Below are 25,510 nucleotides of genomic sequence, written 5' to 3' on the forward strand. Positions count from 1 at the left end.
TCGGTATTGTCCGATGGTTCCCGGCGTCCCTCGGCTTCCCTCGGTAGTTTCCGGCAATGGTCGAGAGTTTCTAACGTGCCCCCTTGTTGTCTCTCGGCCGCCGTCCTCTCAACCACCGCCCCCCTTTTCGGCTCCCTCTCCCCCTTCCCGTTCCCCCAGTCAGCCTGGCCCTGCTGGCGCCTCCGGCGCTACGGGCTGGGCAAGATGGCGGCCTTCGGGATCTTGAGCTACGAACACCGGCCCCTGAAGCGGCCGCGGCTGGGGCCTCCCGATGTTTACCCTCAGGACCCCAAACAGAAGGAGGTGCGTTCGAAAATCGGGGCTCTGGAAGGGCCGGGGGCACGCGGTCAGCCTAGGAGGAGGCATTGACGTCTGGGAATGGGGGGCGGGGCGGTTCGGTGAGAGCGAAAGTCCCGAAAGGGGGAAGAGTAAAGTGGGCTGGCGTGGGAGGGCAGGACGGGGCGCGGTGGGGGGTTCCAAGGTATGAACAGGGGGTGGTGTAGGGGCCGCACCAGAAGCGCCCTCCTCCACACACATCTCAGAAAGTTGTCTGAGACAGCTTGGTGGGGTACGGCTGCTCGGATGTTCGCAAGAGAAGAGTGATGTTTGAGGGCGCCCTGGGTGATTGGGAATCGTAGTGACCATGGGGGTGACGGTGGGGTCCAAGTGAATGTAAGGGCCCAGCTTTAAGTAACGATCTGTGCTACACGGAACCCTCCTCCTGCCCTTTCACCTTGTTCCTTCGCTTCTCCTGCCCTACTCTCCCATCCCCTCCCCCTCCCCCTAAGGAAAAAACAACTAAACGCCGCTTTCCTGCCTCAGGATGAACTGACGGCCTTGAATGTAAAACAAGGTTTCAATAACCAGCCTGCTGTCTCTGGGGATGAACATGGCAGTGCCAAGAACGTCAGCTTCAATCCTGCCAAGGTGAGACAACTCTGCCAGGCTGAAGGAAAAGGCTGGAAGAATCTGAGAAGGAGCAAAGGCCCTGGGTAGGGAAGACTTATAGGGACAACCTAAGTGGCTGAGTTTGCCTTCATGACCTAATGCTGTCTCATTGGCATTTGCCCAGCAAAAGGCAGGCCACCTGTCTGCCCCTTCTTCCCACCCTGAGGTACAGTTTTCTTCCCTCAGATCAGTTCCAACTTCAGCAGCATTATTGCAGAGAAGTTACGTTGTAATACCCTCCCTGACACTGGTCGCAGGAAGCCCCAAGTGAACCAGAAGGACAACTTCTGGCTGGTGACTGCACGATCCCAGAGTGCCATTAATACTTGGTTCACTGACTTGGCTGGCACCAAGCCACTCACGCAACTAGCCAAAAAGGTAAGGTACTGTTTCCTGTCCTTCAGGCCAAGGAGGGAGCATAGGGTACCAAGTATCCTCCTATTCCCATATTAAGCTACATGGGTGTCAGCTCATGGGGATAATAGAGACCTCACTATTTGCAATGTCCATCCAGGTCCCCATTTTCAGTAAGAAGGAAGAAGTGTTTGGGTACTTAGCCAAATACACAGTGCCTGTGATGCGGGCTGCCTGGCTCATTAAGATGACCTGTGCCTACTATGCAGCAATCTCTGAGACCAAGGTTAAGAAGAGACATGTTGACCCTTTCATGGGTGAGTAACTCCTAACACCAGGTGTACGGCTGATGGCTTCAAGGAGGGATAGAGACACCCTTGCAAACATTCTCCTTCTTAATCTAGATTCCTTGTTTCTGCTTGTTTCTTGCATTTGCTTGATCAGTAAACACTGAGAAATTTGAGTGTCTACTGTGCACATATACTGGTCTACAAAAACGTCCAGTGCATAATCTCTGCCCCTAGGATACTAGTAGTCTAACAGGGCTGCTAAGGTATATGTACAAATAACATAATTAAATATAGAAGGTGGTGAATGTCAAGCTAGGAGCAGAAGGTTCTTTGAGTGGACAAAAGATTACTTTCTTATGGGGATACCCAGAAAGGCTTTAGGAAGGTGGGATTTGACTAGAGACGAAGGATGAACTGAATTTACAAATATGGTGGGTGATTGGGAGTGGGGTAAGGTATTCTAAGTAGAAGGATATTCTTTTTTTTTTTTTTTTTTTTTTTTTGAGACAGAGTCTTGCTCTGTCACCCAGGCTAGAGTGCAGTGGCAGGATCTTGGCTCACTGCAACCTCCACCTCCCGGGTTCAAGTGATTATCCTGTCTCAGCCTCCCAAGTAGCTGGGATTACAGGTGCCCACCCCTGCGCCCGGCTAGTTTTTGTATTTTTAGTAGAGACGGGGTTTCACCATCTTGGCCAGGCTGGTCTCGAACTCCTGACCTCGTGATCCACCTCAGCCTCCCAAAGTGCTGGGATTACAGGCGTGAGCCACCACACCGGCCAGTAGAAGGAAATTCTAAGCAGAAGGATAGTATCAAATAGCCCTTTTTCCCTGTTTCCTCCAGAATGGACTCAGATCATCACCAAGTACTTATGGGAGCAGTTACAGAAGATGGCTGAATACTACCGGCCAGGGCCTGCAGGAGGTGGGGGCTGTGGTTCCACGATAGGGCCCTTGCCCCATGATGTAGAGGTGGCAATCCGGCAGTGGGATTACACTGAGAAGCTGGCCATGTTCATGTTTCAGGTAGGGAGTAGGGCATGCTGTGTGGGGCATTAGGTTGAGCCTGAACTTGTACTCTGCCAATAGAGAACAGAATCTGCTTGCCACCTTGCCCCAGTTGTGGTTCTCTTCATCTTTTCATTTACTTTATCTGCTTCATCTCTAATAGTCCCCTCTTCCCTCCCCTGGTACCCATAGGATGGAATGCTGGACAGACATGAGTTCCTGACCTGGGTGCTTGAGTGTTTTGAGAAGATCCGCCCTGGAGAAGATGAATTGCTTAAACTGCTCCTGCCCCTGCTTCTCCGAGTAAGGCTTGGAATTTTGGTGGTGGTGGGGCAGGGGGAGTCTAAGAAGGATTTAAGGAAGAATAAAATGTCAGAGCAGGGTCCCCTGGAGAGAACTAGGGGCTCTGATGGTCATGTCTTCACAGTACTCTGGGGAATTTGTTCAGTCTGCGTACCTGTCCCGCCGCCTTGCCTACTTTTGTACACGGAGACTGGCCCTGCAGCTAGATGGTGTGAGCAGTCACTCATCTCATGTTATATCTGCTCAGTCAACAAGCTCGCTACCCACCACCCCTGCTCCTCAGCCCCCAACTAGCAGCACCCCCTCGACTCCCTTTAGTGACCTGCTTATGTGCCCTCAGCACCGGCCCCTGGTTTTTGGTCTCAGCTGTATCCTACAGGTAGGTACTAGGCGGGCCCAAGGAAGCATTGAGAGATAACCTGAGAAGAATCGGGTGCCCATCCCAGAGTATAGGGGTAATTCCAAATTGGATGTGGGAGTAGGTGCTGAGTACTTGCTTGGAGGTGGCTGTTTCTTGGTAATGGGGTGTTAGTCCCCTTTGGGGGTTTTGACCAGCCTCTCTCTCCCTTCCAGGGCTAAATAGTAGGCCCAGAGCCTTTTAGGAAAGTGAGTGAAGGGAGGGGATCAGGGGTGGAGTGATGCCTGTCTTGGGGGCCCAGTCAGAATAACTTTGGATCTGGAATCTACGGGTTTGGTCTTAGAATGGGATTCCAGAGGGGTAGCCATGTGAACGAGTTGGACTTAGCTGTTTCTATCTGGCAGACCATCCTCCTGTGTTGTCCTAGTGCCTTGGTTTGGCACTACTCACTGACTGATAGCAGAATTAAGACCGGCTCACCACTTGACCACTTGCCTATTGCCCCCTCCAACCTGCCCATGCCAGAGGGTAACAGTGCCTTCACTCAGCAGGTATGTCTGACCACTCGCCTGGTACTCTCAGATTGGGCTATGAGGCTAAAGTGCTCTCTCAGAAATAGTGATTTGGAGTCTGGTACTATTCTTCTAGCCTGGGGCTCTGGCCTTTTGTATGCCTTGGTACATCCTTATAGCCTTCCTTTTTAACATTGCAGGTCCGTGCAAAGTTGCGGGAGATCGAGCAGCAGATCAAGGAGCGGGGACAGGCAGTTGAAGTTCGCTGGTCTTTCGATAAATGCCAGGAAGCTACTGCAGGTATGTGTCGGAGAACAGATAATAGGAAGTATGTTTGAGGAAAGGATGGAGATAGTAAGGACATGTAGATCTGAGAGCCAGAATGCACTGGGCCTCTAGTTCAGTCCCCTTTACCACTTTTCCTCCTTAGGCTTCACCATTGGACGGGTGCTTCATACTTTGGAAGTGCTGGATAGCCATAGTTTTGAGCGCTCTGACTTCAGCAACTCTCTTGACTCACTTTGTAACCGAATCTTTGGATTGGGGCCTAGCAAGGATGGGCATGAGGTAAGCGAAAAGGGGAATAGAAGGAGCAAAAAACATTGCAAGAGCAATAATATATCTGAGGGGAAGTCATGGTGAGGCATTGAAAGCAGAGCATATCTGCAGAAATGATCTTACTGGGCCCAGAATGTTTTATGATGGAGTGCAGTCTTCAGGAAATTGGAACTCATTTCTTTGTCCCCACCCCTATCTTACTCCTCCCTCTCTTCCTTTGGTCTCCAGATCTCCTCAGATGATGATGCTGTGGTGTCATTGCTATGTGAATGGGCTGTCAGCTGCAAGCGTTCTGGTCGGCATCGTGCTATGGTGGTAGCCAAGCTCCTGGAGAAGAGACAGGCGGAGATTGAGGCTGAGGTTAGAGGGCAGAGATAAGAGAATGAGATTGGCCAATGGGAAGGAATTTACTGGGGTTGGAGACCAAGAGATGGAGGTGGTGGAGGGACCAGAGTTGAAGGTGTGAGAACAGAGGAAAGAAGTGGAAGAGAACCTAAAGGCAAAGTTACGGACATGAGGTGAAAGTAGAGAAGAGTGGATTGTTATCAGAATTAGAGATAACATCAAGGCTTCAGTTGGGAGGTGGTAAAGAAGATGGAGGTCAGCAGGGGAATGAAAATGAAAAGCATGGGGTAGAGGTCAAGCAGGTAGTAGTTTAAGGCCTACACATTGAGGAGTGAAGAAGCAGGTAAAAGTCAGTTCTACAATTTGTTCTGTCATCTTGCAGCGTTGTGGAGAATCAGAAGCCGCAGATGAGAAGGGTTCCATCGCCTCTGGCTCCCTTTCTGCTCCTAGTGCTCCCATTTTCCAGGATGTCCTCCTGCAGTTTCTGGATACACAGGCTCCCATGCTGAGTACGGACCCCTACCACTCTCTAGTTGCGTCTGCCTAGACTCAGTTACCCGCCACTGTCATCAAAAAGTATATTTCTCTCTTGGGCTCTATGCAGAATGACTTTTAGATGTAGTTCTAGTGATCCTCTTTAACTGATCATTTTACAGTTAAAGTAGAGAAATACAGAGAAGGATTAAAACAAGAGCTTGTGATTGAAGCATTTTCACTGCGTAAATCGCAACAAAGATATTACATTCCTTTCTGAGATGGTGTGTGGGGCAGCATGCGGGGTAACCAACCACGCTTTGTCCCTCGACAGTTTCTGGGATTTTTATTTTATCACTCCTATTAATTGCCTTAGGTGTGTCCCTCTCTCTTTTGGCCCACCTTTTTGTGTTCTCCTAACTCATGTTTCCTCATTCCCTTCCTCCAGCGGACCCCCGAAGTGAGAGTGAGCGGGTGGAATTCTTTAACTTAGTACTGCTGTTCTGTGAACTGATTCGACATGATGTTTTCTCCCACAACATGTATACTTGCACTCTCATCTCCCGAGGGGACCTTGCCTTTGGAGCCCCTGGTCCCCGGCCTCCCTCTCCCTTTGATGATCCTGCCGATGACCCAGAGCACAAGGAGGCTGAAGGCAGCAGCAGCAGCAAGCTGGAGGTGAGTGGGCTTTTCCTTGCCCTAGATCGTTTCTTCTGACATTTCTATCTTCATGGCTCCCAGAGGCCTCTAAGAGGGTCTTTTGCGTGGGGCAGGGGGGTAGTATTTTCTTAGCACTTGGTGATTGACCAAGCACTATCACATCAATTGTTTCATTGGTTCCTCCCATCAGCCTTGTGAGGTACTCTTGTCCCCATTTTCAAGCTGAAGGAAGCAGAGGCCTATACTGGTTAAGTGATTGGATGACTTGACTCCAGATCCTGTGCTTTCCACAATCTGGTCTTCTCTCTCCAATTCCCCCGTGAAGTTTTCTAGATGGTGGGAGCCGCTCCCTAGGGCTAAAGCAACTTTGCTTATGTTCTATGCCCTCAGGATCCAGGGCTTTCAGAATCTATGGACATTGACCCTAGTTCCAGTGTGCTCTTTGAGGACATGGAGAAGCCTGATTTCTCAGTAAGTTCAATCCTGAGCGTGGCAGAATCTGGCTCCTTTGATCTGCCCATTATGCCTGCGTTTGGCATTTCTTTACCCCCGCTCATCCCCTTTCCTTCTTCTCATGTTCTGCCTTCTCACCTTTCTCTCAGTTGTTCTCCCCTACTATGCCCTGTGAGGGGAAGGGCAGTCCATCCCCGGAGAAGCCAGATGTCGAGAAGGAGGTGAAGCCCCCACCCAAGGAGAAGATCGAAGGGACCCTTGGGGTTCTTTACGACCAGCCACGACACGTGCAGTATGCCACCCACTTTCCCATCCCCCAGGTACTGTTCCCCAGCACCTTGTGATGATCTGTTTTGAACCTAGATTGCTGTCCAAGGAATTTGCTGAGGGGTTGGAGCTGTTCCTGAGGATGTGGGTTGGGAAAGGGAAGGGCTTTAGCATGTGGATGCTGAGGGGTGTGGAGCATGATTTCAAGAGGAGGGAAGGAGATCGGTGCTGGAGTCTGATGGTGCTGCTGGGATGCAGGAGGAGTCATGCAGCCATGAGTGCAACCAGCGGTTGGTCGTACTGTTTGGGGTGGGAAAGCAGCGAGATGATGCCCGCCATGCCATCAAGAAAATCACCAAGGATATCCTGAAGGTTCTGAACCGCAAAGGGACAGCAGAAACTGGTGGGTTTGAGGCTCCTTAAACAGATCTCCCCCAAAGAGTGCCCTAGTCAGTCTTCCCTTCCCCAGCATAGGGAACTCCCCAGTCATGTCCCAATGTCCTGTCTCTTGGAGTCTCCTGAGAGCTCTAGTCCTTTTGAAACTTCCCCCCTCATTCCCCCCCTCTACAGACCAGCTTGCTCCTATTGTGCCTCTGAATCCTGGAGACCTGACATTCTTAGGTACCTCACAGTAAGCCCCATACTGCCCTCCCTCCCTCTCCCTTCCCTCCCTCAACCTAGCACCTCCCTGTACATATTCCTTTAAGGTCCACATAGTCTGTGGTCCTCTAAACCTTTGCTTCACTGTCCCCTTCCCTTCATTCCTCCCCCATCCCTTCCTTGACCCTCCCTTCCCTGTTTCCCTCTTCCTTCCTTCCCTCCCTCCCTCCTTCCCTCTCTCCCTCCCTCCCTCCCTCCCATAGCCTTCTCTCCATACCCCACTCCCTACCCCTAGTCAACTAGTTATCTTCCCTATCTTGACTGGTCCCTTTCAACTGTCCCCTCAGGTGGGGAGGATGGGCAGAAGCGGCGACGCAACCGGCCTGAAGCCTTCCCCACTGCTGAAGATATCTTTGCTAAGTTCCAGCACCTTTCACATTATGACCAACACCAGGTCACGGCTCAGGTGTGGGCCTAAGCCCAGCCCCTTTCCCACATTCTGGCCTCCTCTCCTGTTTTCCTTTTCTTCCCTATCTTCTCCCCGCTAGGCAGGCTAAGCCTCCTGGTCTCATCCCCTTCCACTGGCATCCTTTCCTGCTTCCCTGGTTCTTTCTTCTCTCCACTCCCGTCTCACTCCCACTGCCCTTATCAGGTCTCCCGGAATGTTCTGGAGCAGATCACGAGCTTTGCCCTTGGCATGTCATACCACTTGCCTCTGGTGCAGCATGTGCAGTTCATCTTCGACCTCATGGAATATTCACTCAGCATCAGTGGCCTCATCGACTTTGCCATTCAGGTGGGGAAGTTGGGGAGATGAGGGTGGAGGAAGGAGTTCGTGCCATATAGGGGCTATGGAGGGTCATAAGGACAGGGGTAAATGCTCCAGCCAGTTTCCCAGGCTATTTGAAGGGGCAAAAAGACTAGCACGGGGGAAGTGGAACATGAGCTGAGACTGTAGGAATAGAGACAAGTGCTCCCTGGGAAGGCCAAGAGGCAGATTAGAGCATTGGACACAGACCGTCCTCCCACTGTGGAGTTCATAGAACTGTATCGTGGATACTGGTTAGAGGTGGTGTTGATAGACTAAAGGACCGTGGCATAGGGTAACGAGCCCTTCTATCCTGAGGTGGCTCCAGCAGGAAGGGGCTCAGGCCCAGCCTTGCCAGCGTCCGCACAGGAAGGTGGGTTCTATGTAACATGAGGGGCCTCTTTGCATTTCTCACCCCTGTTCACTCTGCTAGCTGCTGAATGAACTGAGTGTAGTTGAGGCTGAGCTGCTTCTCAAATCCTCGGATCTGGTGGGCAGCTACACTACTAGCCTGTGCCTGTGCATCGTGGCTGTCCTGCGGCACTATCATGCCTGCCTCATCCTCAACCAGGACCAGATGGCACAGGTCTTTGAGGGGTAAGCAGGACATTGGAATAACTGAAACAAAGCTCTGGCGAATGCTGGTGGAAGTGGCCTGGGAAGAGCATGCACTTCCTCATACTCTGGGGAAGTGCCTGCCACTCAGATGGGAAAGGAATGGTATTTCCCAGAGGCTTGAATCCGTTTGGAGGAGCCCGCATACCATCTGCTGACCCTCCCAACCTTGCTTCTTCATGCAGGCTGTGTGGTGTTGTGAAGCATGGGATGAACCGGTCCGATGGCTCCTCTGCAGAGCGCTGTATCCTTGCTTATCTCTATGATCTGTACACCTCCTGTAGCCATTTAAAGAACAAATTTGGGGAGCTCTTCAGGTAAGAGCGGTGGAAGGTAAGGGGTAGCAAGTGGGACCTACTCCCTTCTTCCCATAACCACCCAACTCAGGAGGAGAGCATGGCCCGGGACCCTGCTGCCTGTCTAGGGTCATTTGTGGACTGTGTCCTCCACATACTGTTGTGTTACCAAGAGTGGGCCCTCTTCCTCAGCAGGCTTGCCTGCCACCTATATCTGTGGGGCCCAAACTCTTCCCCCTCTTCCTCGCTGCCTTCAGAGGCCCCAGTTCCTTATTCCCATGTGGTTCCTTTCCTGCCCAGTCCGTTTTGTCCCATCTCCCTTTTCTTGTCCCAAGATCCTTCATCCCTCACTTTCTCCTTTTTTTCTTTTCTCCCATTTCCTGACCATCCCTCGACCTCAGCAGACCTTCTTCAACACTACTATCTCCTTTCCTCCATCCCTGCAGCGACTTTTGCTCAAAGGTGAAGAACACCATCTACTGCAACGTGGAGCCATCGGAATCAAATATGCGCTGGGCACCTGAGTTCATGATTGACACTCTAGAGAACCCTGCAGCTCACACCTTCACCTACACAGGGCTAGGCAAGAGTCTTAGTGAGAACCCTGCTAACCGCTACAGCTTTGTCTGCAATGCCCTTATGCACGTCTGTGTGGGGCACCATGATCCCGATAGGTATGGGGTGTACTGAGTGAGGAAGGGCACCATGCCCCCACCTGAGATAGGGAGGGCTGAGGTATCTGGGAGGTACTACAACCTTGATTATATACTGGGGCAGAGATGAGAAGTTAATGGGTCTGAGGTTTTGTGGAGCAAGGGTTTTCCTGAGGGCATTTGTACTTTTCCCTAGGGTGAATGACATCGCAATCCTGTGTGCAGAGCTGACCGGCTATTGCAAGTCACTGAGTGCAGAATGGCTAGGAGTGCTTAAGGCCTTGTGCTGCTCCTCTAACAATGGCACTTGTGGTTTCAACGACCTCCTCTGCAATGTAGATGTGAGACTTGGGGTGGGGTCTTGCTAGTGGAGCAGTGACCAGGGCAGGGGCCGGTCATGATCCTCTGACCAGGGACAGAGTTCCATAGAGTGGAGGCACACTGCTTTGAGTGGGCCTCCACTCTGAGTCGTGGTGTCTGTCTGTTTTTTCCTCCAGGTCAGTGACCTGTCTTTTCATGACTCGTTGGCTACTTTTGTTGCCATCCTCATCGCTCGGCAGTGTTTGCTCCTGGAAGATCTGATTCGCTGTGCTGCCATCCCTTCACTCCTTAATGCTGGTGAACTACCAATCTGTAACCCCTAGCATTTCTAAACCTCAAATTTCAATACACACTGGACGGCCATCCTCTCATTGTTCACTGTGGGAGACCTTGCTGCGGCTCCCTGGCCTTCCCCAGAAGGCCAGTCCTTTGGTATGCTGAAGGCTAGAAGGAACCTGTTTTTTAGCCCTGGATTTGCAGCCCTGACCTTTCCAATTTCTGACCCTTCGACTGCATAACAGTTCTCTGCTCTACCTCGCTTTCAATATTATCTTGCTTTTTCTCCTTTCACTTTACCTCATCTTCTCTCCCATGCCCCTGCCATACACTTGCATGCATGCAGGCACACACACATACAAACCCACATGCATTTCAGCTTCATCCTTCCCAGATCTGTTTTGTCTTCCTTTTAGCTTGTAGTGAACAGGACTCTGAGCCAGGGGCCCGGCTTACCTGCCGCATCCTCCTTCACCTTTTCAAGACACCGCAGCTCAATCCTTGCCAGTCTGATGGAAGTAAGTGACCCTGATCTGAACCAGCCAACAGTAGAAAGTGTGGTTCCCCTGCCTCCATGGATTCCACTTTTGCTTCCCCTGACTTCATCGCCTTCCCCAGACAAGCCTACAGTAGGAATCCGCTCCTCCTGTGACCGCCACCTGCTGGCTGCCTCCCAGAACCGCATCGTGGATGGAGCTGTGTTTGCTGTTCTCAAGGCTGTGTTTGTACTTGGTACGGGGGTAGGAAGGGAGTGGTGCCAGAAGTGTGTATAGGGTGGAGTGCCAGCTAAACTACAAGGGACAGTCTTTCTCCCTTCTGAAGGTGGTCTCTCTGACCTTTCGGGAGGAGGGGAGGGAGAGAAGTATATTTCTGTCCCATAGGGCAGGATTTGGGGTGTTTCTGCCTCTGTGGGCCCAGGGTGGGTCTCCACACAGTGTTCCAATCTCACTCTGCCCTCCCTATCTCCCACCCGTGAACCACAGGGGATGCGGAACTGAAAGGTTCAGGCTTCACTGTGACAGGAGGAACAGAAGAACTTCCAGAGGAGGAGGGAGGAGGTGGCAGTGGTGGTCGGAGGCAGGGTGGCCGCAACATCTCTGTGGAGACAGCCAGTCTGGATGTCTATGCCAAGTACGTGCTGCGCAGCATCTGCCAACAGGTCAGTCTCACCTTCCTCTCACACCTCCTAAATGCCTCTGTGTAATATAGTCCTGTTTCCAGCCCATGATCACACCACCTCCCTACTATACATTGTGTTCCTTACCAACTCCAGCCCATCCCCCATATTCCTAACCCCCTCACTGGTTGCTCCCAGTCCCTGATTGTCAGCTTCCTCAGGAATGGGTAGGAGAACGTTGCCTTAAGTCGCTGTGTGAGGACAGCAATGACCTGCAAGACCCAGTGTTGAGTAGTGCCCAGGCGCAGCGCCTCATGCAGCTCATCTGCTACCCACATCGACTGCTGGACAATGAGGATGGGGAAAACCCCCAGCGGCAGCGCATAAAGCGCATTCTCCAGGTAGGCCAAGGCTGTGGGGGCCGCAGAGGAAGCAGTGGGCCCAATCTGGGGAGGAACAATAGGAACCTTGAGAAAAGGAGAGGGGGAGTTAAGTAGAGAGGAAGACAAACAAGGATATAGTGGAGGGGAGAGGTAGCGAGAGAAACACGGCTCCAGCATGGGCTGAGGAGTAAGTCCAATAGGGTCTAGACTCCAGTGTAAGAGTATTAGGTGAGGGCATAGCTATCTGGAATGAATCTAGCTTATCAATGGGAAGCATAGCATCTGGGAGGCCTAGGCGTGGGCCTTGTATATTTGGCATTTTGGCCATGGCTCAGAACTGAATAGTAATGGCTACTACTTGCTGAGCATGTGTTTTGTGCCAGGTACTGTGCTAGGTACTCCGCACACATTTCCTCATTTAATCTTTATGACCCCATGAAGTAGATGAGCCTCCCTGTTTGACCGATGAGGAAACTGAGGCTTGAAGAGGTTAAGTAACTTGTCTAAGGTCGCATAGCTGATAAGTTTAGAGTCAATATGTGAACCCAGACATGTCTGTGCACTTTCCACTTCACATTGCCTCACACCTTCAGATGACCAGAGAGTGGAAAAATAAAGCCATTGAGGAAAAGCTAAAGGAATAAGGTCTCTTCAGCCCAGGAGAGACAGTGTCGAAGAGAGATTAGCTAACAGTAGCCTTCTGGTCTCTATAGGACTTTGAGAGATTGTCTTATAAAGGTCCTGTCAGGGACTTTGAGCAGTTGGTCTAAAACGAGAGAAGCAGGCTTCGACTTTAACATCAAGGATTTCAAGGTTAAGCATTAAGCAGAACTTCCTGATACGAAGGGATGGGAAAGATGTGAAATCTTTCCTGAACTGTTTTAAAAATTGGAAAGATTTTCAACTAGTTTGGACTATTTAAATGTAGTCTTTTTTTTTTTTTTTTTTTTTTTGAGACGGAGTCTTGCTCTTGTCACCCAGGCTGGAGTGCAGTGGCGCGATCTCAGCTCACTGCAACCTCTGCCTCCCAAGTTCAAGCGATTGTCCTGCCTCAGCCTCCTGAGTAACTGGGATTACAGGCGCCCACCACCACGCCCAGCTAATTTTTGTATTTTTAGTAGAGATGGGGTTTTGCCATGTTGGCCAGGCTGATCTCGAACTCCTAACCTCAGGTGATCCGCCTGCCTCAGCCTCCCTAAATGTAGTCTTTCTTAAAGATGGGGACATAGAGGTCCCTTTCAGACCTCCAGGAGTCTGTGATTCAATGTTGCAGGAGAACAGGAATTGGCCTCAGATTGGTGGGTAGCTGGGGGTAACACGATGATTACTAGCCTGGGTGTGGGGCCTCTATCACAGAACTTGGACCAGTGGACCATGCGCCAGTCTTCCCTGGAGCTGCAGCTCATGATCAAGCAGACCCCTAACAATGTGAGTAGTGCCCGGACCCTCCCTTTCCTGTGTTCACGTTCAGCTCCATGTGTCAGGGAGGCGGTCCACCACAGAAGAACCTAGATCCTACCCTTGGGCTCTTGAGCTGAGAGATAAGAGGGGATGGGAAAATGGTGAACAAGTGGAGCTGATGATAAGGGAAATGGGTTGAGAGTGTTGGAGCTCTGAGCTGTGGGGAAGCTTGGTGGTGGTGGTGGTGGAGCCTGTTTATCTGGCCATAGATGTAAGGAGGTATGTAAAGGAGAAGACAATGAGGAATTGGAGAAATACGGAGGTACTAGAGGACATGAGTCCCAACAGAGTTGGGTTCCTATCTCCCCATCAACCTCCGCCAGTGCTGTCCTTCTCCCTCATCTCCCATCTCTCCTACCATCTGCTTTCCTTCACCCTTAGCTACCTATTTTAGCACTTCTGTGCCTTTCATCCTCCCCAGGAGATGAACTCCCTCTTGGAGAACATTGCCAAGGCCACAATCGAGGTTTTCCAACAGTCAGCAGAGACAGGGTCATCTTCTGGAAGTACTGCAAGCAACATGCCCAGCAGCAGCAAGACCAAGCCTGTGCTCAGGTCGGATAGAAACATGTTAGGACCCATCCCCTTAGGAATTTCTCTGCTGGTAGCATGAGTGATGTCAGATGCGTGGAGATACCAGCATGTCCATCAGGGAAAGGAGAGGATGGATTGTTCCAGCCTTGCCTGGCTCCCCTGTGACCCTGTGTCCTCTGTTCTCCAGCTCTCTAGAGCGCTCTGGTGTATGGCTGGTGGCCCCCCTCATTGCTAAACTGCCCACCTCAGTCCAGGGACATGTGTTAAAGGCTGCTGGGGAGGAATTGGAGAAGGGTCAGCACCTGGGTTCCTCTTCACGCAAAGAACGTGATCGACAAAAGCAGAAGAGGTAAAGGGGCTTAGGGAGTGGACCAAGATTGAGAGGTAGAAAGGAGAAAAGGCAGGCCTGGGGAAGAATAAAATTGGGGCTAAGGAGAAGCATCATAGGAAAGTGGAAAATCAGAGGATAAGAGTGGGCATGGCTGAGCAAGAGGCTAGGTCTTAGGAGAGTAGAGTCTGGAGAATGAGGTTGGAAGTTGACTCCCAACCCACAGTCTCCCTTTTCTCCTCTTCTCTCCTCTCCTCTTCTTCTCTTCTCTTCTCTTCTCTTCTCTTCTCTTCTCTTCTCTTCTCTTCTCTTCTCTCTCTTGTCTCTAGCATGTCCCTGTTGAGCCAGCAGCCCTTCTTATCACTGGTACTAACATGTCTGAAAGGGCAGGATGAACAACGCGAGGGACTCCTTACCTCCCTCTACAGCCAGGTGCACCAGGTACAGATCTCTGGGCCATGGAGGTGGGCAGGAGGGCAGGGAAGGATGCACCTAAGGGGTTACTCTGTACTTGGAAACTTCAGTACTTTCTGATAAACATATTGGCTGTTGTGAGATGGAAACACGAAGATCCCTGAACTGCATATTTTATTTGTTTCTATTCTAGATTGTGAATAATTGGCGAGATGACCAGTACTTAGATGATTGCAAACCAAAGCAGCTTATGCATGAGGCACTCAAACTGCGGCTCAACCTGGTGAGAAGGCCAGCTAGGGAAAGAAGGAAGAGGGTAGGGCTAGAAATGCAGAGTGCAAAAGCCTCAGGTTGGGGAGAATGGGGGTAAGGATAGAAGCCCCAGGTTATTCTGAGTCTTGAAGTTTGTTTTGTTTTGTTTTGTTTTGTTTTGTTTTTGGAGTCGGAGTCTCGCTCTGTCACCCAAGCTGGAGTGCAGTGGCACCATCTCAGCTCACTGCAACCTCCACCTCCCGGGTTCAAGTGATTCTCAAGCCTCAACTTCCTGAGTAGCTGGGACTACAGGTGTGCGCCACCACACCTGGCTAATTTTTGTATTTTTCATAGAGATGGGGTTTCACCATGCTGGCCAGGCTGGTCTTGAACTCTTGACTTCAAATGATCCGTCCATCTCAGCCTCCCAAAGTGCTGAGATTATAGGCATGAGCCACCGTGCCCGGCCTGAGTCTTGAAGTATTAACCGTGTTCTCTGAAAGAATGCAGGGACTGAAAGTGGTTAAGGGGGCTGTATCACTGTGGTCATGGTCCAATAGATTATGTACCCTGGATCCTTGCAGGGACTCTGCCTCAGTATCCTAGATTCTGACTGGGCCCTAGAAGCACTGGAAACCCATTGTGGAATGTTGAATGGAATCCTGGAAATCATTCAGTCCAACTCCCATCACTTTCTAAGTATGGAAACAGAGGCCCAGAGATGTCAAGAATTCCCTCATTGTCTTGAGATCATATAGTAAATCATAGGTTCAACTCAAGCATGAACTCAGGCGTCCCAACTCAGATTTGAACTAAGCTTTCCTTAAACTCTGGCCTTGTCCCTGAGCCATCTGACTGACTTGTTGTGGCCCTGGCAGGTTGGGGGCATGTTTGACACGGTGCAGCGCAGCACCCAGCAGACCACGGAGTGGGCCATGCTCCTCCTGGAGATCATCATCAGCGGCACTGTCGACATGCAGTCCAACAAGTAAAGCATCCCCACCTGCTCCCTGCAGTTTCATACCCAAGAGGCTCCCCTTACTCCCACGTCAGGTGCACCCACTGAGATTGGTATGGCTGTTACTGTGGACTCCATGGCCCTGGGCTCCCCATATGGTTTTGGTGCCCTCGGGATGACATATTAAGCACCTCTCCCTGTTTGTGTCCTCTGCTGAGGCCTTTTTCTATCTTCACCTCTTTCTTCTCTGGTTTTCTCTCTGGCTTCCTGTCTCAGTGAGCTCTTCACTACTGTGTTGGACATGCTGAGCGTGCTCATCAATGGGACATTGGCTGCAGACATGTCTAGCATCTCCCAAGGTAGCATGGAGGAAAACAAGCGTGCATACATGAACCTGGCAAAGAAGCTACAGGTGAGCAGAGGAGGCAGGGACAAGGATTGCGGGAACCGGAATCTGCTGTCCAGCCTCAGGAACTTGCTTCTGGCTTGAGCCCTCTACCTTTCCTTCTCATGTCTATCTTTTCTTTGTTACTCATGCCATGAGCATTTACTGAGTGGGGGTCTTCTCTGTGCCAAGTTCTGTGCTGTCCCCTGAGACTTCCCATCCCTGTTTTCTGTATCTCTGAACTCTTGTCCCATCTTCCTGTGCCTGCAGAAGGAGTTGGGGGAACGCCAGTCAGACAGTCTGGAAAAGGTTCGCCAGCTGCTGCCACTGCCCAAGCAGACCCGAGATGTCATCACGTGTGAGCCACAGGGCTCCCTTATTGATACCAAGGGCAACAAGATTGCTGGCTTCGATTCCATCTTCAAGAAGGAGGCATGTTCCATTGTCTGCCCATGTCCCTTGCCTTTTTTCCCCTTTGGGCAAGAACTTTCCCTGCATCAGCTTTGTAGCTCCAACAGACTCATCAGATTCAGGAGCCCATCCAGTCTCTGCCAGTGAACACCATCTCGGGGGTTTTCAGCAAATCACTTAACTTTCCTTACATTTCATCTCCATCTCTGGAGTCCCACCCTCTTTCCTTCACCCTGCCCTCACCTTTTAACATACCACCCATTTCTCAATACCCTAACCTCCTCTTTCCTCTGCTCCACCTGCCTCATGTCCTACCCCACCCATCTATCTGGCTGACAGCCTGTATCTCTTTTATTTCTGTGTTTCTCTCCCTACACCCACCCATCTCGGCACAGTTTTATCTTTTCCCTCTCTGTCAGTTGCGTATTTGTTGAGTAACCATAATTATTGTGTATAGTTTAAAACCCAAAGTCTAACTCCTTCATATATACATTCTCTTCATCTGTCTTCCTAGTCCATCTGTCTCTTTTCCTCTGTCTCTGTCTCTCTCCGTGTCTGACTCGTTTGCCTTTCTTTGTCTCTCCACCTTTTTGTCTCTCTTCCTGTTTCTCTCTCCCTCTCTGACTCTGTCTTTCTCTGCCTGCCTAAAGGCAGAATCTCTCCCTGCCTTCCTCTCTCTCTTTCTCTGCCTTCCTTTTTCTGTCTGCCTCTGAATGTCAATCCCTCTCCCTCCCCACTTCCTCTCTGGCTTTCTCCCCAACCCCTTTCTCTCCCGGTCTCGGCTTCTCTCCCCACACGCCCGCCGCCCGCCCCGTTCATTCGTCTCCTCTCCTGGTCCTGGCTGGCTTCATCTTGCGCCTCCATACCTCTCCCTGTCCCCCACCCTTCACACTCTCCCCGCATAACTCTCTTCTGCATGTATGTGTGTATCCGTGTCTGTCTGTTTCTTACCATCTCTCTTGAATCTACCTATGACTTTCTACCCACTCCTACAAGTGCTTGCGGTCTCTCTCGTGTTTTCTAAGTCCCAACAGCTTATTGTTTTTCATTTACTGGAGCAGGGTCTACAGGTTTCCACCAAACAGAAGATCTCGCCCTGGGATCTTTTTGAGGGGTTGAAGCCGTCAGCACCGCTGTCTTGGGGCTGGTTTGGAACAGTGCGGGTGGACCGGCGAGTGGCTCGAGGAGAGGAGCAGCAGCGGTTGCTGCTCTACCACACACACCTGAGGCCCCGGCCCCGCGCCTATTACCTGGAGCCGCTGCCACTGCCCCCAGAAGATGAGGAGCCCCCTGCTCCTACCCTGCTAGAGCCTGAGAAAAAGGCTCCAGAGCCCCCCAAAACTGACAAACCGGGGGCTGCTCCACCCAGTACTGAGGAACGCAAGAAGAAGTCCACCAAGGGCAAGAAACGCAGCCAGCCAGCTGCCAAGACAGAGGTGAGCGTCTCCCCCATGACAGTTCTCCCACAGCCTCTTACTTCATGACGCTCCAGTTTCTGGTTTGTGGGAGGGGTGGGGGCGCATAAGGAAGGGGTGCCATTAGAATCATAATAAAAATTAACCATGTACGAATCCAGCTCCTCTTTACCTCATTCTCCCCCAGCTCCCCGACCCCACTCAGCTACAACCCACTCACCCTCTTCTTCTGTCACTCACACAGGACTATGGAATGGGCCCGGGTCGGAGCGGCCCTTATGGTGTGACAGTGCCTCCAGACCTCCTGCACCACCCAAACCCTGGTTCCATAACCCACCTTAATTACAGGCAAGGCTCCATAGGCCTGTACACCCAGAACCAGCCACTACCTGCAGGTGAGTGCCAGCCACTAGGAATGCTGGAGGGACCTAGGTGTATACTCCCCCTGCCCAAAGGGTGATGCCGTTCCCCTGAGGAGCTATGGATGTCAAGGACACTGAGCAAGAGACAGAGGGATGAGGAGCCTAGAGGTCAGCCCACTCTCCTTTCCAGGTGGCCCTCGTGTGGACCCGTACCGCCCTGTGCGCTTACCAGTGCAGAAGCTGCCCACCCGACCGACTTACCCTGGAGTGCTGCCCACAACCATGACTGGCGTCATGGGCCTAGAACCCTCCTCTTATAAGACCTCTGTGTACCGGCAGCAGCAACCTGCGGTGCCCCAAGGACAGCGCCTTCGCCAACAGCTCCAGGCAAAGATAGTGAGAGGGGCAGTAGGGAGGGCTGTCAGGGAGAGGGGCTTTTGAGGGTCACAGGACTGAGGAGACACGGGATCTTCACAAGGACACTCAGAGCAGGAGACACAAGAGATGAGATGGCAGCAAGCATTTCCTGAGTTTGAGTTGTTCTCTTCTCTCCCTTTAGCAGAGTCAGGGCATGTTGGGACAGTCATCTGTCCATCAGATGACTCCCAGCTCTTCCTACGGTTTGCAGACTTCCCAGGTAAGAGCCTGGGATTGTGAGACTCGGGGGATGAGGCAAGCTGCTTTGCATACTCTCAGCCCTGATTCCCTCTCTCCTCCTTCCCTCCAGGGCTATACTCCTTATGTTTCTCATGTGGGATTGCAGCAACACACAGGCCCTGCAGGTACCATGGTGCCCCCCAGCTACTCCAGCCAGCCTTACCAGAGCACCCACCCTTCTACCAATCCTACTCTTGTAGATCCTACCCGCCACCTGCAACAGCGGCCCAGTGGCTATGTGCACCAGCAGGCCCCCACCTATGGACATGGACTGACCTCCACTCAAAGGTACCCAAAGTAGTGGTGAGCTAGGAAGAGATGCAGAGGTATAAGGGAGCATTTGACTTGGGAAAGCCCGTGCCTGAAGGTGATGGGACTGGTCAGAACTTTCGGAGACGTCAAGAATACTTATCTGGCCACATAGCCCATAACCACAGAAGTCTCGAGCTGGAAGGGACCCTGGAGACCAATAGTTTCATGTGTACTTCCTTAACAGTTCTTTGAGGCCCAGAGAGGGGAAATTGTTTATCTGACTCATGGAAAAATCTGGGCTGTGTGGTAGCTCACACTGGTAGTCCCAGCACTTGGGGGCCCAAGGTGGGAGAATCAGTTGAGTCCAGGAATTCGAGGCCAGCCTGGGCAACATAGGGAGATCCCATCTCTAAAAAAATAAAAAAACATATTTTTTTGAAACAGAGTCTCACTCCAGTTGCCCAGGCTGGAGTGTCGTGGCATGATCATGGCTCACTGCAGCCTCGACCTCCCAGGCTCAGGTGACCCTCCTACCTCGGCCTCCCAAGTAGCTGGAACTACAGGTACACACCACCACGCCCAGCTAATTTTTTGGATTTTTAGTTGAGATGGGGTTTCGCCATGTTGCCCAGGCTGGTCTTGAACTGAGCCACCACACCTGGCCAAAAAAAATTTTTTTTAAATTAGCTGGGCATGGTGGTGCATGCCTGTAGTCCCAGCTACTCAGGAGGCTGAGGTGGGAGGATTGTTTGAGCCTGGGAGTTTGAGGCTGCAGTGAGCTGTAATCGCACAATGAGCCAAGATTGATTGCGCCATTGCACTGCAGTGGTGACAGAGTGAGACACTGTCTCAAAAAAAAAAAAGAAAAAGAAAAAAAAAAATATCTGGAGTTCATAGATGAACTACATGATAAGGAGTCCTAAAGCCGGTACCGGCTTTAAATACCAGGTTGAATACCAGGATGGATTAATGAATGAATCCTCCCACCATGGTTAATGTTAGTCAAGCCTTAGTTCAGGCCTTGTAACCATGTTTAGAGACTCCAAAGCTTGGGATTAAGAACACTGGGGAGTGGACTAACTGCCCATTGTGTGGCCAGCACTATACCAGGACTGGGTGAGGTGAAGAAAGATAGCAAAAAACCCCAAAATGCATAGTTCCTCACTACAAAGAATCTTTACTATAGCTGGGGAGATGAGACTTACAGAAGAACATTGAGAGAACACTCTGAGCAAAGATATAATCAGGTATGCAGTTGTATGCTATGAGGTAAAATGCGGATTGAGAAAAAGTACGGGGTAGTATCTGTGGGCCTGACTCATCAGAGAATGTTTCATGAAGGAGGTCAGACTTGAGTTGGCCTTTGAAGAATAGCTGTGATTGGGATTTGTGGAGAAGAGGAAAGGGCATTCCAGGTAGAGGATGTAACATGAACAAAGACATGGGGACAAGAATGAGATGGTGTCTGGGGAGAAGGGCCTGGATGGAGTGTAAAATCTGTGCTGGGGAAGTCACTGGGGCTAGGCTAGGAGGGGGCAGGCTGAGAGATGGCCTTGAATGCTCAGCTGAAGAATTGAGACACAGTCCCAGTAAGGACTCTTTTGATCAGAAGAGTGATAGGAGGAGTTGGGTATGTTGCAAGACTCCTTGGAATGAATGCATAGCATGTGTACTGGGAGGTGCAAGAAGAAGACTTCAGGCTGGGCGTGGTGGCTCATGCCTGTAATCCCAGGACTTTGGGAGGCCCAGGTGGGCAGATGACCTAAGGTCAGGAGTTTGAGATCAGCCTGGTCAACGTGGTGAAATCCCGTCTCTACTAAAAATACAAAAATTATCTGGGTGTGGTGGCATGCGCCTGTAATTCCAGCTACTCGGGAGGCTGAGGCAGGAGAATTGCTTGAACCTGAGAGGTGGAGGTTGCAGTGAGCCGAGATTGCATCATTGCACTCCCACCTGGGCGACAGAGTGAGACTCTGTCTCAAAAAGAAAAAAGAAGACTTGAGACGGGGAGCCTGGCCAGTAGACTCTTGGAGTGATATACAGGTGTAGTAGAACAACTTGAAATGTTATTGGGGAACAACAACAGCAACAGCAAAAAACCTCAATGAGTGTTTATAGAATGCCTATCTTTTTTTTTTTTTTTTTTTTTTTTTTTTTTTTTTTTTTTTTTTTTTTTTTGAGATAGAGTCTCGCTCTGTCGTCCAGGCTGGAGTTCAAGCAATTCTCCTGCCTCAGCCTCCCGAGTAGCTGGGATTACAGGCGCTCACTACCACGCTCAGCTATTTTTTTTTGTATTTTTGCTAGAGACGGGGTTTCACCATGTTGGCCAGGCTGGTCTGGAACTCCTGACCTCAAGTGATCCGCCCGCCTCAGCCTCCCAAAGTGCTGGGATTACAGGTGTGAGCCACCGTACCCAGCCCTATTTTTCATTTTTGTAAGAGAAAAAATAGCTAATGCAGATGAAAAATTCCTAACCATTAAGGTTATGAGACACTAAAATAGAGTATCATCTTATGCAACTTATTCCCCAGACTGGAAGTCTGGTTAGTGACAAGAGGAATGAATGAAATAACCTGCTAACGTTTCTTTCAGGTCAGGGACCCGAGGTTTATACTGACCCCCTCTCCCCACCTCCCTCACACCTTGACCTCTGGTCCTCTTGTCTTTGGAGGTTTTCACACCAGACACTGCAGCAGACACCCATGATAAGTACCATGACTCCAATGAGTGCCCAGGGCGTCCAGGCAGGCGTCCGCTCAACAGCCATCCTACCTGAGCAGCAACAGCAGCAGCAACAGCAGCAACAGCAACAGCAGCAGCAGCAACAGCAACAGCAACAGCAGCAGCAGCAGTACCACATCCGGCAGCAGCAGCAGCAGCAGATCCTGCGGGTAAGGCACTGGGGAAATTTCCTCTGGGACCTGGGAGCCCAGGGAAGAGGAGAGGCACAAGTTCTTCCCACACAGTTACCAAGACTAAACGAGGCAGTGTATCAAAACACCTAGCAGAGCAGCTGGCCTCTAGTGGTGCTGGAGAAGTTAGTTTCCTACCCTCCCCCTTTTTGTTTTCTGGGAATCATAGTAGGAGAGAGTTGGACATTGTCCACTGGGTACCCTAGATTTGGTTTCTTTCTGGGCAGCTGTCTAAAAAGGGAAGGCAGTAGACCCCGAGCTCCCACCCTGCTTCCTCATCCCCTGCCCTCAGCCCTCCAGTTCTGAGTCTTAGCTTTCTCCCTCTGCTCCTTCTGAAGTATCTTTTATGTTCTTATAGCAGCAGCAGCAGCAGCAACAGCAGCAGCAGCAGCAGCAACAGCAACAGCAACAGCAGCAGCAGCAACAGCAACAACAGCAACACCAGCAGCAACAGCAGCAACAGGCGGCTCCTCCCCAACCCCAGCCCCAGTCCCAGCCCCAGGTAGCTACTGGACTAGAGCCCCAGGCTCAGGGACAACTGCCCAGGTTGGGCATGCAGCCAGTGAACTGGGTTGGGGACAGTATGGAATAGGGTAGAGGTGGGAGGCAGGGCATGGCACCCTAAAGAGGGATTGGGAGGCCAGGTGCGAGGCTCACGCCCGTAATCCCAACACTTTGGGAGGCCGAGGCAGGTGGATCACTTGAGATCAGGAGTTTGAGACCAGCCTGGCCAAGATGGTGAAACCCCATCTCTACTAAAAATTAAAAAAAAAAAAAAAAAAAAAAAAAAAAGCCAGGCATGGTGGTGGGCACCTGTAATCCTAGCTACGTGGGTGGCTGAGGCAGAGAATTGCTTGAACTTGGGAGGCAGAGGTTGCAGTGAGCCGAGATCACACCACTACACTCCAGCCTGGGGGATGGAGTGCGACTCCGTCACAAAAACAAAAACAAACGGATTGGGAAAGGAGGTTAAAGAAGGAGAAAAGTTAGACTTCAGTCTTCCACTTCCTATTTCCACCCAGTTCCAGCGCCAGGGGCTTCAGCAGACCCAGCAGCAGCAACAGACAGCAGCTTTGGTCCGGCAACTTCAACAACAGCTCTCCAGTAAGCCTGCCTGCCTTCCCAAGGAGAACCCCATGGAATAAATTTAGGGGGCGGGGTGGGCCAAAGTAGCTGAAAAGATGGCTTCAGGCCCAGGTTATGAGAGGAGGCATTCCATTCCATCCCCTTCCCTTGATATCTGAACAGCTTTCCTCGTGCATACCCACACCCCTGCCTGGTCTTCCATCCCTGATAATCTCTGGTTTTTCACAGATACCCAGCCACAGCCCAGTACCAACATATTTGGACGCTACTGAGCCACCTGGAGGAACTGCTTGTGCACTGGATGTGGCCCCACCCTTTCCTCTTAATTCCCAATCCCGTTCCTGGGCTAGCACCAGTAGTGGTTGGGGCGCTTCCCTCAGGCTCCGTTTTTAATAAGTTTTTAGTATTTTTGTTAATGTGAGGCATTGAGCTGTTGGGTTTTGTATATTATTTATATAGAGACCCCAGAGCTGTTGCACCCAATACACAGAGCTTCTTTGCAAAGGGAGTGTGTGAGTTCTGCATGTCTGGGAAGGGTGGTCTCTTGGGAGAATGCTGGGGGCTGGATCAACAAGTCAAAGTCTTCGTTCTATTCCAATCATCTCCCCTGTTTACCTTACACTCTAAATTTCTTTTTTTTCTTTCTTTCTTTTTTTTTTTTTTTTGAGACGGAGTCTCGCTTTGTCGCCCAGGCTAGAGTGCAGTGGTGCAATATCAGCTCACTGCAACCTCCGCCTCCCAGGTTCCAGCGATTCTCCTCCCTCAGCCTCCTGAGTAGCTGGGATTACAGGTGTGTGCCATCACGCCCGGCTAACTTTTGTATTTTTTTTTTAGTAGAGACAGAGTTCCACCATATTGGCCAGGCTGGTCTCGAACTCCTGATCTCATAATCTACCTGCCTCAGCCTCCCAAAGTGCTGGGACTACAGGCGTGAGTCACCGCGCCTGGCCTAAATTTCTTACTTCTAATTGGATTGCTACCCTCTCTTCCTCTTCTTCAACATGGCAACACGTTAAAGTACAGGGGCCCTTAGTCTCTTTTTATTTATTTTTGAGACGGAGTTTTGTTCTTGTCGCCCAGGCTAGAGTTCAGTGGCACAATCTTGGCTCACTGCAACCTCCGCCTCCCAGGTTCAAGTGATTATCCTGCCTCAGCCTCCCGAGTAGCTGGGATTACAGGCATACGCCACCACGCCTGGCTAATTTTTGTATTTTTAGTAGAGACAGGGTTTCACCATGTTGGCCAGGCTGGTCTTGAACTCCTGACCGCAGGTGATCCGCCCACCTCGGCCTCCCAAAGTGCTGGGATTACAGGCATGAGCCACCACACCTGGCCCCTTAGTCTTTTAAGAAGCGGCAGTGAACCTTCTCAACTAAATGTTGCAGCCATAAGCTTTCCTCCATGGGGGATATACCATTGGGATTGAGGAGGGGCCCTTAGGCCAGGGGAAACATCAATGGAACCTGATTCTTCCACAACACCCCAGATGTTGGGCCTCAAACAAGCTGGGGAGGGTGGAGATGACAGACACTGCCTACGCTTCTTGTCATCTTGTGTGGTCCCCATCATGCACCAAGTGGCATACCTTTCACAGGACAGAGAACTTCCCTGAGAGTCACATGCCTGGATGAAAAATTGCCCTCCATTGGCATGTGCCATCATAGAATAGGTCGTGCAAGGACCGCTTGGTTCTAGGAGGAAGAAAGACCAGTAAAAATAAGCACCCTTTCTCTCTCTGCCCTGCTGCCAGAACTGCCTGTTCTCACATGACCCACCTTGGCAGTTACCCAGGATGACTGTTGCTCGCTCCCATTTTACAGTAGAGAAAACTCAAAACTGTTACCCCAGAGTCACATTTCGAGCTGTGGCAGGGCCATTCTCACCCTCTTGCTTTCCAGTTTGAGTTCTAGATCCAAGGCTGTCCAGGAGAGCCAACTCGTTTACTACAATGGAGTCTTGGAGTCTTGGAGTCTTCTGCCCTGCCTAGCTAGGGCTGGAAGAGGATCAGCCTCAGCCTTGTGAGTGGGTGGTACAGGATGATTTGACAACTTAAGGATAACATGCAAGCCATAGTTGCACCCTATTACTGGGAAGTGTCTAGTGTGCTGGCAAAACCAGGAGCGCCAATCAATACCCAAGTTATAAAAAATAAAATAGCCCTCTTTGAGGCCCACGAAGCCCTTGCTTATATGGGACTTACCAAGTTTAAGAGTTGCGTGCACAAGGAATGGAACTCCTTGACAGCGTAAAGGCAAACGTGACCGAAACTTTCTTCTCCCTTACTCTATCCTGCCAAACATTCTGAGGAGTCACAGGAGTACAGGCTTGGCTGGGATGAGGGACATTCAGCGGGGCTTGGGGGTTGCTAACAAACGGCAGGTGCGCCACATACAAAAACACAAGACACAAAGACACTGAACCTGGAGGGGAGAGACTGAAATGGTCAGACAACTGGCATGCTGACAGTCTGAGTCTGACATGCCCCAG

At 51.0% G+C, this 25,510-nt stretch overlaps 1 protein-coding gene across 16 annotated transcripts; it reads left to right on the top strand.

Moving 5' to 3' along the window:
- The first annotated feature begins 4 nt into the window (after nucleotides 1–4).
- Nucleotides 5–23,531, top strand: MED12 (mediator complex subunit 12). 16 transcript variants are annotated; one of them, XM_050776211.1, is made up of 46 exons: nucleotides 5–303; nucleotides 823–927; nucleotides 1,135–1,326; nucleotides 1,463–1,619; nucleotides 2,434–2,615; nucleotides 2,790–2,900; nucleotides 3,025–3,279; nucleotides 3,663–3,809; nucleotides 3,971–4,070; nucleotides 4,201–4,337; nucleotides 4,557–4,688; nucleotides 5,056–5,182; nucleotides 5,596–5,825; nucleotides 6,198–6,278; nucleotides 6,410–6,580; nucleotides 6,786–6,930; nucleotides 7,098–7,148; nucleotides 7,475–7,593; nucleotides 7,780–7,923; nucleotides 8,369–8,532; nucleotides 8,736–8,867; nucleotides 9,251–9,520; nucleotides 9,696–9,840; nucleotides 9,997–10,117; nucleotides 10,513–10,614; nucleotides 10,715–10,828; nucleotides 11,080–11,255; nucleotides 11,435–11,614; nucleotides 12,953–13,024; nucleotides 13,479–13,612; nucleotides 13,779–13,940; nucleotides 14,249–14,360; nucleotides 14,527–14,616; nucleotides 15,464–15,573; nucleotides 15,820–15,955; nucleotides 16,199–16,360; nucleotides 17,401–17,775; nucleotides 17,999–18,149; nucleotides 18,307–18,512; nucleotides 18,676–18,753; nucleotides 18,844–18,898; nucleotides 18,974–19,061; nucleotides 21,697–21,916; nucleotides 22,296–22,439; nucleotides 22,960–23,041; nucleotides 23,252–23,531. In XM_050776211.1, exons 1-46 carry the CDS (start codon nucleotides 205–207, stop codon nucleotides 23,293–23,295), a joined length of 6,510 nt encoding a protein of 2,169 aa, XP_050632168.1. In that variant the 5' UTR covers nucleotides 5–204; the 3' UTR covers nucleotides 23,296–23,531. The 16 variants fall into 16 exon arrangements, with proteins under 16 accessions (XP_050632168.1, XP_050632169.1, XP_050632172.1 ...); XM_050776212.1 differs by having other exon boundaries at nucleotides 18,307–18,503; XM_050776215.1 differs by having other exon boundaries at nucleotides 9,293–9,520.
- The last annotated feature ends 1,979 nt before the right edge of the window (nucleotides 23,532–25,510 follow it).

The sequence above is a fragment of the Macaca thibetana genome, chromosome X (genome assembly GCF_024542745.1).
Source record: "Macaca thibetana thibetana isolate TM-01 chromosome X, ASM2454274v1, whole genome shotgun sequence".
NCBI lineage: Eukaryota > Metazoa > Chordata > Mammalia > Primates > Cercopithecidae > Macaca > Macaca thibetana.

Excerpts from the sequence above, each read along its gene's own strand:
- MED12 (XM_050776200.1), top strand. The coding sequence starts at position 205 with ATGGCGGCCTTCGGGATCTTGAGCTACGAACACCGGCCCCTGAAGCGG. Across the intron at positions 3,810-3,970 it reads ACAGTGCCTTCACTCAGCAG|GTCCGTGCAAAGTTGCGGGA; the intron begins GTATGTCTGACC and ends TTAACATTGCAG. Across the intron at positions 7,924-8,368 it reads TCATCGACTTTGCCATTCAG|CTGCTGAATGAACTGAGTGT; the intron begins GTGGGGAAGTTG and ends TCACTCTGCTAG.